General features: G+C 30.9%; 1 protein-coding gene across 1 annotated transcript in view; it reads left to right on the top strand.

Moving 5' to 3' along the window:
• The window catches only part of LOC124369387 (mucin-5AC-like), a 76,863-nt gene extending 65,744 nt beyond the window's left edge, over positions 1-11,119 (top strand). Inside the window, exons 5-6 of the mRNA XM_046827387.1 lie at positions 7,424-7,789; positions 10,959-11,119. Of these exons, the coding sequence (XP_046683343.1) occupies positions 7,424-7,789; positions 10,959-11,119 (527 nt within the window). The remainder of the gene's footprint in view (positions 1-7,423; positions 7,790-10,958) is intronic.
• Positions 11,120-13,398: the final 2,279 nt, after the last annotated feature.

The following is a 13,398-nucleotide window of genomic DNA, read 5'->3' as shown; positions in this document are numbered from 1 at the left end:
TGATATTTAGTTAGATCAAATGAAGTAACGGTGAATTTTGAAAAGGCCGAGGTTCGTTGTTTACTAGATTATTTTGGTTCTTCTTTATAAAAATTGTTTCATATACATCAAGGATTTTATTTTGTACTTCTTTTAATAATTTTGCGTTTGAAAAAGAGTGTCCAGTTTGAAGTGCATGTTTTGCCATGGCTGATCTTTCTTCTTGTTGGTATTTTAAACATGCCCTATGTTCCTTAGCTCTCTGTTTTAACTTTCTTTTTGTTTGGCCAATGTATTTTAAATCACAATTGTTACAATTAATTTGATAAATTCCAGATTTTTCTTCTTCATTAACTTTATTCTTGGGATATCCTAATATATTCTTTAATTTAATTTTGGAATTTGTAGATACATTAATATTGGCATTTTTCTTAAAACTTTTAGTAATATCTGTAGATAGATTGTTGTAGGAAACAGATATCCATCTTTCAGGTTCTTTATTTTTGATTTGATATAAATTTGTACTCGAATTTCTTTCAATAACGACATATGTTTTTATTTAGTACAAAATTCTTTATGTTATTTTTACTTTTATTCAGTTGTGTGGGTCCGAAGATGTTCTCATTGAGTACGAAAGGCCTCACAAAAATAAAAAACTTATATTATTGGAGAGTTTGTTTAAATTAATATATAATTTCCAATAAGAAAAGAGCTTCAAGAATGTTAACAATATAGTTTCAAAAATGTAACATACTAATTTTGATTAGTTTCATAATCAGATCGAAACATAGTTAACTAAGGAGTTTTAACTCATAGTTCACATACATCATTAAAATGTTCACATCGTTTATTAAAGAAAATACTAGTTTACCTTTTTGAAGTATAATAGAAGTAATTTACATTTCTATGACTTATTACTTAACGAAAATACAACCATACATATTAGAATAATAAATCGTAAACTAAAACCCTTAATGGAAACCACTCATTTGAAATTTATAGAAAAACAACCCAAACAGATCTTCTAATACCATCAACCTCTAACCATCCATGGAAACACAAATTAGCAGCATTTCACTCAATGATAAACAGAATGTTAAATATACCAATGAGTGATGAAAATAAAACTAAAGAATTGAAAATCATAAAATATCTAGCTGTCAAAAATGGATATCAACCCCATATTGTAGACAAAATGATTCAGAAGAAAACAAGAAAAATCAATAAAACCAACACAATACGGCCTAATCCTAATAATAATGAAATTCAGAAATATATATGTGTGCCTTTCAATACTAAAATCAACAAAGCTGTTCGAAAAACCTTTCAAAATTCAAAATTTTCCATCAGTTACAAAACAAGAAATAACACGTTTAAACTAATTGAAAACAAAGTAAGCCAAAAAGATGACAAACAAGATTTATACAAACAATGTGGAGTATACAAAATTAACTGTAGTGACTGTGAAAGCTATTATATTGGACAAACTGGCAGAAATTTTAATAAAAGGTTTAAAGAACATATACAAGCTTTGAAAACAAATAACATGTCTACAATAAAATCAAATTTCGCTGAACATTTATTAGAAACTGGACATAACTACAAAAATATTGTAAATAACATGGAAATTTTGGATATCGAAAGGAAAGGGGAAAAATTAAACACGAAAGAAGAATTACATATTTATCTAAATTATAACAAAGATCCTCACAACATATTAAATAGCAATTTAAAAAAATAAAACAAATCCTATCTTTGAAAAAATATTAAACACAGAATCTTAATCAAAATTACAACTGTGTCATATAAGTTTAACATCTGTTTAAATAGTCGACAGGTGTATATTTATTTGTTTTGTTTATTATTTAATTAGAGGTTAATGTTCACACTGAAGATGGTTTATACCGAAACACGTGTCTGAAATAAAAGAAATTTAAAAGGGTTTTAGTTTACGATTTATTATTCTAACATAAAGATAACCCTATAATGTGGAGTTCATAACATAACCATACATATATATGAAAACCTTCCTTTCATATTATTATTGTTATAAATCAACTTAATTATAACTTAATATATAATAATTCCTTGTAGTCAGTCGTGTTTCTGTAGACCTGATAACAAAATGGATTCAAATAGTTTATTGGTAAAAGAATATCTACCAGACAAAAACACAAGAGCGCATGTGCGTTAGTTTAAAATAATCTCATACAGTTAAGACATTTTGACATCAAAAATCATGGTTATCATTTTTAATTTTAATTTTTACCTGAACACTATGTTTGGAACTGGCACGCATGAAAATCATATAATTTTAAATGTTTACCGATTATGCATAAACATTAAGCATATATTTTGGTCAGGTTTTAGGGTTTAATACTCCAGTGACAAAATTAACATTGTTTTATTAGACGTAAAGTTAGGACGTTAGTTAGTATCTTCTACCGCTTAATATCCTAAAAATTAAATTAACACATTTATATTAAATACTATTGCAGTACAATAACTAAAAATAATTCCATAGTATAATAATATACATATGGATTTTAGATAAATATGGATCACATTGGGTAAAGTTTCAAGAGTAAGATAAGCAATTTACTGCTCGACCCTGTACATCTCGAAGTTCGAAGTTGAACTTTATGAATAACATCGACGGAAATAACTTGATGAAGAAGCCTGCTACTAATTATAGATAATTAATTATACTGCATTTATTTTAGAACAGTGATAAACTGAAACCTATTTAAAAGGTACTTCATTATTTTTTTAATTAAGTTGTTCTTTTAATGAAAATATTTTGGAACTTAAAATCTACATAATGCTTTCGCTATATTTTAAACTGTAGTAGATCTCTCAGTTTAAAATTTTTGCCTACACTTTGATTTTGTATATTCGTGCTGAAACATTGGGATAACTGAATACGTGTTGATGGTCAACTTACCTTGTGCCGCTACCTAAACTGGATGTTTTAAAAATTGTTAAATGTTTTGAATATAAGAATAAAAAGTATTCGGATTAAATTTGTGCACAATATCATTTTTAACTCAATATTAAATGGAGAAATGGAGAATATAACTGAGGTATATACCTCTCGCCTTCTCACATAAGTATGGTATGATTTTTGTCACTTTACACTTATGTAGAGCACACACTCATGATCATCTGAAAAGTCAGCGCATGCCACTGAGAGAAAAATTCTGGAATTATTACGAGCTACAGAATAAATAATACTTCATTTGTATCAAATTATTATAATTTCTTCCAGGAATAGAATTTATATCACATTAAATTCTGCAATGCCAGCGCCATGTTTTATACAGATTTCTGAAATAATTGTAGGGATTAAATGTTGAGTAGTATAAAATTTCTTAATCTTTTAATTGTCTTCTTTAAGGTTCATTTGGGAACAAAAAGATTTCAATTTACTTATCATCAGGAAATGACAACCATTAAACTCGTCCATTAAAATCGTTAGCTCACTAACGCAATTATCCTATATATTTATTGATAATATATATATATATATATAGGCTATACATATTGTATTGTATATAGCCTTTTTGTATTGTCCATACATAACTGAGCTAAGTTAGTTATATGTTTTTGTATTGCGTCCCAGCGTACAAAAAAGTTAGACGTTTACAAAATGTGAATTGGACAATTCTTAAAATTGGCGCTAGATTTCATTTTTTTTTTTTTTCAAGGCGTATGTGTGCAAAATTCTGTGCCAATGTAATACTATAAAGTACTACGTTAGTAGTAAGATTGTATTGTGTCGCAGAAGTCTATACTGAATCTTCTAAGAAGTGTACGATTAAGAAGTTCAGTACATTTAAAAAATAAGGCAATTTTGAATCATGGTCTGTGACAATGTGAAGATTTTACCTAATACTGATGTTAAGTGATTTCAGGATTTATGAAATTTAATTATCGTCTACTAAATCTGATTTTCTGAAGTTCGGCTAGTCTCAAAATTTGTTAGTGAAATTGCGCCAGCATTGATTAAGAAGCCAGCCCTGAAACTTGCGAACGCCAAAACCCTGAGGACAACGACGTAATTGCTGTCTTTGTCTCCACTAATTGCTATAACGAGCAGAACACGGACACTGAACACCTACCGACAATTGACCTTGTGGTGACCTTCTGTCACTACTCACCCAGATTCATCTTTATAAACTATTAGGAACTACCCGCGGCTTCGAACGCAATTTCCTAGGCTTTGCACTTGTATGAACACTTTTGAGTCTACATGCTTATATTTCTCACACCAATGCTGAGTTTATCTTGTCTTTAGGACCAAGAAAATAGGTCAAAAAGTAAATTTTCATGGCCATTGTAATTTATTCCGCTCTGAGTATTGTTGTGCCATATCTTTATTTTGCCTTATTTCACGGATTATATATACGGTATATATCATATATTATCCCAAAACAGCTATATTGACAATACAAGTTAATAATAATAATTAGAAATATAATATATAAGTACGTATACGAAAATACTCAATTACAAAATCAATATTAGGCTGAGTAAAAATCAACTGTTTCAATTACAGCACGAGAAAAAATAAAAAATATAATAATTGTATTATGTATTGACATAATAATAATTAAAAAAATTTCAACAAAACTCGGTTACTACCTTAAGTTTAAAAAATTATATTTAGCTTATTTACGAATGAATTAAAATTATTATTAAATATATCCAATTCATTTTTACACATTTTTAACAACCTAATACCTTTAAAAATGAAAAGTTATAAAACTGCACTGTATTACATCATGGTGTAAAACAACTAAGGAGGGTCTCAGATTACTTCTTGGAACATGCAAAAAAAACCTTTCCAACTAAAAAAGAGCTATCAACTAAGTTATGTAAAATGTATAAAATAATACATCGGTCTCTTCTTGTTAGCAGAGTTTCAAAAGAAAAAAATACTTCTCAAGACACCTGTTGACAGGTTTCGCTCACAAGAAAAATTAAATCTTTTAAAATATAAATACCTTAAAAACTTGTTTTGAATTAGCTCCAGAGAAGCAATGCTGTGTAATGAAAAAGGGCTCTAAATTATTGCACAGTATTCCAGTCTACTGCTTCCGAATGCATTATATAGTTTAATGATAGAATTAATTGAATGGAAAAACTTTGTGTTTCTAATTACAAACTATGGCATCCATTTATGATAAAATTAAGGGGATTACCAAACGTAAAAGCCGAGTCAAATATTACGCCAAGATCTTTAACATGAATCACTAATTTGTAGCTTGGAGCCATTAATAGAGTATTCTGGTACAGTAAAACAAAATTCCTAGTATATGTCATCGCAGAACATTTCTTTACATTTAAAAATAAGTTGTTGTCTAAGCACAAAAGGCTAAGTAGATTTAGCGTTGATTGCTGTTCAGCAACGTCGTTATTGTCTCGAATTTTTCTATATAGTTTCAAATCAAAAGGCATTTAGACCGTGTTAAATAGTTATGAAGATCATTAATATATATTAAGAATAGTAATGGGCCTAAGTCAGATCCCTAAGGAACACCTGAAGTGCTAATGTACTTTTTAGACATAATGGTAGACCATAACAAACTTGACTGCGAAGCTTTAAATAAGTCTCAATAAACTGATAAACGACGGGATAAATTAAAACAAGATAATTTACTTACCACAATATCGTAATCTACTTTGTCAAACGCCTTAGAAAAATCTGTATACACTACATCAACCCTACCACCAGTATCCAATTCAGATGCTACGTCAAAAGAAAATTCCATTAGATTGCAGACTGTTGATTTACAGGGAAGTAAACCATTTTGCTGGGGAGAAATTTAAGATTTTACATTATAAAAAATATTGTTATAGAGAAGGGATTAAAATATCTTAGCGAATATATTTAATAATAAAATCGCCTAACGAAACAGTCTGTAAGTTTATAGTAAAAGTTGGATAGTTACGTACTTGACACCTGCATTACAGTATTAACCGAGCACTGCATACTTAATATTTGTTAAACATTTACAGATAAAAGTACATTTTTCTAAATTTTTTAATTTTCTTATCTGGATATTTTCTTACTCTGTGCTTAAAAACGGATGGCAGAAAAAGTTGAAAAAGAAGTAAATTGTTACTAACTAACTTACTCTGTGCTTTCAAACCTATAACTTTATAATAATAGTTTAATTAATTAAACGCGATTGTGCTGTCGTAAAACAATGTTTACACAGAACACTTGATTACATTTAACAAGCTTTTTCAATTAATAATATTTGTTTGCTGTAATACAACTTTAGAGACCAGTGGGGCGTAGCCCGGTGTGATTTTCGAAATAAAAATAGGCCTATATGTTAACTAGAGGCCCTAAAAATGTCCAAGTAACACTTCAATACGATTGGCCCAGTAGTTTTTACGTGATTGATTAACTCACAGACAGACACCAGTAGATTATTATATAATAGTATAGATAACTAATATTTCCTTACAATATTTTGCTGGTCTTCATATATATATGACACACGGAACCGAGAATGTAACTTGCCAGATTCTTGTATTACTTGTTAAACATGTTTATTTTATTTAAAGATAGTGTGTATTATTCAACTACCAGAATAATCCAAAAATTGATCAATAACTGTAGCATAATTTTTAATTTAAACATTATTGATTAGGCAGTGTATAATGAATGCCCCATCAGAGGGTCTAAACCGCTACTGGTAGTTTGTCTAAATGTGTTCAGTATTTCAATTTAAATTTGTTAGTGTGCCAAAAAGGTTTAATTGCCGCCATTTTATAAAACCAGGTAAAATAATTCTATTAAATTTAATTAATTCAATTGTTTCTGGTATTCAACCTAAAATAAAATAAAGTATGCTCATACATTGAGACAGTAAAGTACAGGGAAAAAGTAATATAACAAGCAAAATAATATTGTATCTTAGTATGTAATATTTTTTTAAATAAACAGCAAATATATTAAAAACTAAAAGTAAATTTTAAAGTATACCTGAAAAAAAGACAAATTTTGACATCATATAAGGGCAATTTTGCTAAGTTAAGCACTTAAAATAGTTTTAAATAAGTTAGCAATTAAAAATGAAATGTAAACGTGTTGTATAAACGATATTGTGGACAATATCATAAACTCAACTTTCCGTGATATTTTCTTTCCTCATTTTTATTGAAATTGGACCTACAACACGTTTTAACACTATAGAAAGTATCACAAGCACAAAGTTTATTTCCCTGTACAAGTTCGTTACTTATTTCTGAAAAATTGTATTGTCTAACTGAAAGTTTTTCAGACCTCATTGGAGTTTCCCAGTATGTGACCAACAACCAAGTCATGTGTCAGATGTAACAAGCACAGTACGGCAAAGCAATTCGTGTTTCGTTCACAAAGATTAGTAATTTGCTATCTGTAATTGTTTTATCGAATTTGTATTTACAGTTGACTCTCAGCGAGAATTTCACACGAAGAAAATGAAGCAACACAGCTATTCCGCCCCAACCACCGCGGTCGGTTTGGCGGTGACAACGACCACCACTACCACCCCTGCTCCCACCACCACCTCCACCACCACCCGGACCACCCCGAGGACCACGCAGACCACCATGCTGTCTACGACCACCTCCACCACTCCTCCTACGACGACGACCCCTCTGACGAGGCCACCCACCACACCGACCACCACGACGACCACGACCACGACAACGGTGGCCACGACCACCTCCAGCACCACGATGACCACCACACAAACAACAACTGTGGAGACCACTACACAGTACATGACCACAGAGACCACTCTGCCTCCACGTAAGTCATAATGTCCACTTATAGAATTTGCTTGGATTTTTGCACATAGTAGTCAGAATCAGTGTCAACTTCCGTCAAACCATGGTTTGAGAGGAACTAAAACAAGGAAGGAATCGTTATATTGAACAAGTTACTACGTGGTAGTAATTTCTATCCAGCTAATAACGTGGGGTCAGTAAAATTGTTTTAAAGGAAGCAACATTTTTAATTCTCGTAATTATTACAAAATTACAATAGATTAAATGGAGTTACGTATTAAAGCCACTTTGAGGCGTTTTACGATAAAAATAAATCACACAAGTGTAAGTGTAAATATTTGTATAGCAAAATGCGATGATTTTCGTCGTTTATAACAAAATCCGAAATGGCAGTCATTAATATTTATATTGCGTATTACAGGATAGTAACTAGTGATTGGCTTACATTTTCAAAATGATTACTAACAATGACTATGAAGCAAATTATATATTTTTATCTATTTTTTGTATTACTTTCATAAAATAATTTGTCTTTTTATCCGTCACAATATGGCCCTTAACATTTTAAATTGTTTCAAAGGCAAGTAAACCCAAACTATTATGTAAAACTAAAAAAAACCTTAGTTATAACTTGTTAGTTAGTTAGATAACTTGCAAGTATTGAGAAAAATTAAAGTCTAGAAATACTTCAGTCTGGATGAAGGAGTCCACATATATTAACCCAAAACTGGCAAGATCAGTAATGCACGTTCGCATGCATAACAAAGGGCGGAGCTGTGTTGTGAATGCCTAAGGCTCAACCATTCAGCAATCAATATAGCGTCTTTATCACAGACTGCCAGCTTTTTTTATAATCTGATGTCTTCTATTTGTATCTGGAATCACAAAAGATACTACTAAAAAGAAAGTTAGTACACTACGCAACGTAAATTAATTTAAAAAAAAACAAATCAAATCACGAAAATCATAATGTGTCATTTATATCCAAAGAAAATTTTTGAGCGTAAAAACTAGCCTACTCACAACAGAGTTACTACTAATAAATACTTAGGATATTACAAATATATAAACTAGCGATTTTAAACGCTCACGATTTGAATAAGCGGTCCGGTAAAGGAAAAGGTTACACGTCTGGAGTCGATGAAATCACACGTGCTTGTGGATCCGTCTTAAAATATTTTAATACTAACACGAGTTATTGAATAAATTATGTCACCAAAACATCACGTGGACAGTTTCAAAACGTGCAGTAAAATTTGACAACACAAAAGTGCTTGCGAATAATCCTTAGCAATGACCTCTAATAATTAATAAAGAAAATAACTTCCTTAAACATGACAGCTTCAGATTAAGGAAAATGTGGCAATCTGTGATAGATAAACCATATTAATCGCTAATTGGTTGAGCGCCAGCCAATCACGATAAGGCTCCGCCTTTCTCCACTCAGTTGTATAGACCGATGTGCATTACTGGCTTGCAATATTGCGATGGAGGATGGCTCTCCACACTGATGCCGAGATGTCTCGAGTTGTTACTTGTGTAATGGAATGTTAATTAATTAATTCCAATGTTTCGGCGCGATGAGACCGTACATTTAGTAATAGTAATTCTGTCAAATCAAATAATGTTTCTTTTATTCACTTTATCAACATAAAGCATTTATTTCTGATTTTAAAGACGCGTTAATATGTATATGTTGTTATTTAAATTCGTTGTATTCTTTAATTTAAATATGTTGTATTTATTTAAAGACATACACATACACGTTTGTATAGTAGTTACGATTTTTTTTTTTTTCTTTTGTTTTTTACTTGACTAATTATAAATATTACACGCTACATAGAGGAGGACTAAGTTTTTTTTATTGCAGACTGGACTGATTTTCAATATCTTTTAGTATTTATTATGTCCATACAATGTTTTAATTTTGTTTCGTAGCTGCTTTTACTGTTTCGCTTATCACAATTGCTGGAAAAATTGATCAGCTAATTTACAAAAGATTGCCATTTTGTCTTTTGCCATTGTTTCCGTTATTGTAAATGAAGTAATTGTTATTATTATTAATTTTAGTATTGGTTTCTTGCTGTTTCTGTGACTATGTAACTTTCTGGTTATACAGTATCACAATAGTATTATATGACGATAAGCGATATGTTTCACTGAATCCGGAGTTTTCAAGAGTAAAACCGTTTAGATAAAAAAATACTACTTTTTGATGTTTTTAATCCAGTAATTTAGCTGAACAGGCTGGTTGATAAAGAATCGTAAAAATGTAATTATTTGTCAGTAATTCACATACAAAGCTGCCAATCACATGCAGTTGTATTTAATATATGTTATTAAATCAGTTTTTTTTATTTTAAAATTTTTATACGACTAAGTATTTGATGTGATGAAACCACACATATCAAATGACAGATAATATATAACTACACACACACACACGTACAGCAATTAGGTTTTTAAATTTCATGTTGGTGGGTTTGGGTGGTGTACGTACATATTTTCAATAATAATTAAGAACTAATTAACACTTGTTTTTATCGAAATGGCAAACGGCAAACAATGTAGATGAAATGCTTTTGAACTATTTGTCATTTATTGAAATTGTCATGTAAAATACATGATACTGCTTATTGTGCGCTTACCACCCTTCTTTTTAGATTGACACAATACCTTGTCACGATAATGAAATGGTTTCTTTAAATTTGGAACGGTAAAATTACCCAGGAAATTGTAAATCCCTATATCAAGTTGTTTTATGGAATTCATACATTCCAATGTATTATCTAATATTCCTGTGTTTACACTTCTGTAATATCCGTGTATAAAAAATAGGTATATGTGAGTATGTATACATGTTTATAAACGTACTAATTTTGTAGTAGAGTTTATCTATTGATTAGCACAATTTGTTCTTAATATTTGTATCAGATTATGAACACCACAAAAGTTAATTTTGTTCTAAAGATTATATAGACTAGACAACGAAAGGTGCAATAATTAATCACTACGTCATCATCTATTCACAGTCTCAGGCGATATTAAATATCGTGCGCGTGTGTGTAGTGAGTAATACAAGGCGTGAGTAATGTGCCGTTATACGCACTAAGTAACAAAACTGTTCCTCATCTAAATTTAGAACAAATTGTCATGTTACAAAGGTAGTAAGTGAGTGTCTCTTGTTCCAGGTTTCTGTGTGGTGCAGCGACCACATCAGCTAGATCAATACATATCTGAGGGTGAGGGCAAGAGGGTAAGTAGCAATCGCAATAATCGCTCTCTCTCTCTCAGTAGGAGTTACAAGTTACAACTTAACTTCCGACCAAGAGAGACGTCAAAGTTTTATTGATGGCTACTCTATCATGTTGCAGCTAATTTCTCTTATGTGTGTTGCATTTATTTCTCTTGCATGTGCGGTATTATACGGAAAACTGTTTTATATTTTTTATTTTAAACTAATATGATAATTGCTTTATTCTTGAAGAAAATGCGGTGTAAAATTCGAATTTTAATTTTTTTTAGTAGTCTTTTACACTGGCATTACGAATGTCAATGAAGGAATACGAGAAGACATTAACAACTTTACACCCTTATCAAATCACTTGACTCATGTAATATTGGTGAACAATTAACTGACACCGAGTAGCACCTGTAGCTCTGATATTAATATGTGTAAGTACCTGTACACCTAAATCGCAGCGCAGAACCGTCTCACAACGACTAGTTTTATTGTGAAGTCTATTTATCTTAGATATTCAAACGATTGAGATTTTTTCTTTTTCTTTGTAAAACCATAAATTCTTTTGGATGCACGTATACGATTACATGTGAGTTAAAAGTATGGATACACTCTATTTAGTTTTTATGGATAAAGATGGAGGAATGGAACTCAAGACACCTCTCTAGGAAATAGAAGTTAACTTTTTAGTCACTGTTACAATTATGGGATTTTGGGAGGGCAACTCAAACTTTTAAATTCAAAGACCCATTAAGTGACACCTCATTTGAAAGGTCTTGATGAAAAAAGAAGAACAGTGGAAACTGGAGCTTTTATCTCAACCCAGAACAAAATGACATATCATTGAAATTAATTAAAAATCATTTGAAGCAAAATATGAAAATCTACATTCAGAAAGTAAATAACTTCAATAGACAACTATTTTCCTTACAAACTCAAACTTGTTTTACAGTTATTACCTGATGCAGGGCAGGCCTCTCTTATCTCATAAAAGTCCAGTATCATATTCAAGTCCACGAGTATTTACACAATATTTTTCAAATCACTGGATAAGCAGAAGATGAAACCAAGATCGCCAGATCTATCTCCACTTGACTTCTTTGTGTGGTGTCACATTAAAAACATCGTGTATAAAACGATCCTTCAGTGTTTTAATAACCTTAGGGACAGAATAGTAGTGGAAATTCATAAAGTCCCGCGTGAATCCATACAGCCTGTTTCTCAGCAAGTTTCTAACTACAAGCTTGAACATTGTCAAACTGTCCTGGCACAGCAGTTTGAATATCTGATAAAAAACACAGGTTAGTAAGTTTTGTTCGTTTTATTGCTTAATTTAATTGTAATTACTAGTTCTACTGTAACTTAACATTTCAAAATTGTAAACTAACCCCCCCCCCCACCAAAAAAGCCCATTTTGGGAAATGGTTCGCTTTTGTTTCTTGAGTTTCATTCATCTATCTTTGTCCATTGAAGGTTGAGCAGGATCCATCCATACTTTTAACTTCATTAATTTAAATGAGATTTAGCAGCCTCTATGTGCACACTAACGATATTGTAGTTTTCAGCAACAGCTACAAAGTCTAGTGACATAGAGTCTGTGACATCATCATGTGGCATAAAATGTGGTCGAAATAGGAAAAAATAATTTATGTATGCTAAAACCTGTGTCCTTGTTCCTAAATATACAGCCGACACATTTTCGTCTTTTTTAAAAGCTTAAATTGCATATGCTTGATGTAATACACCAAACACTTACGAGTTATTTATCTTCTATTTTTGCAACAATTTATTTTTGAATATACAAGCTTTTAAATTTACAGTATGATTTTCATTTAAGGTGATTAATGTAAATCAAGTATGTTTGGTTCTTTTTGAGCAGTTTTAGTATCAAATGTCTGTGTGGCGCAATCCATAAATCCCGTGTCCTACGCGGCGTAATGTTTACTGGCATGTTTGTAAATCTAGACATTTAGCTGCCTCAACCAGATTCGCCTATAAATGCACAAGAAACTTTTGTAAATCACGGGTTTTTATTTACCTTTGTAGTCATAAAAAGATTGATTTAATTTCCTCGTCATTCAAATTCAAATTCACAATTTTATTCACATACACAAAACAATAACATATACAGTACATTTCCATAACTTCAAATAAAACATTCCCCATATAGACTGGTCCCCATATGGACTGTGTAAGGGCAAGAGTCCATAAATCAGTCTTTTCTTGACTTAAATTTATATAGTATGGTTTTACATTAAAATTTACAAAAGAATGATTTAAGAGTGTACAAAATTCATCTTATGGAAATCATAAATATATATATACCTAACCTATCTTTATTTAGTTAAGGCACCGCTTAACCACCAAATTTACTGTTAGATGGATGAAAA

The sequence above is a fragment of the Homalodisca vitripennis genome, chromosome X (genome assembly GCF_021130785.1).
Source record: "Homalodisca vitripennis isolate AUS2020 chromosome X, UT_GWSS_2.1, whole genome shotgun sequence".
Lineage (NCBI taxonomy): Eukaryota > Metazoa > Arthropoda > Insecta > Hemiptera > Cicadellidae > Homalodisca > Homalodisca vitripennis.
This window is presented reverse-complemented; position numbering and strand designations above follow the sequence as displayed.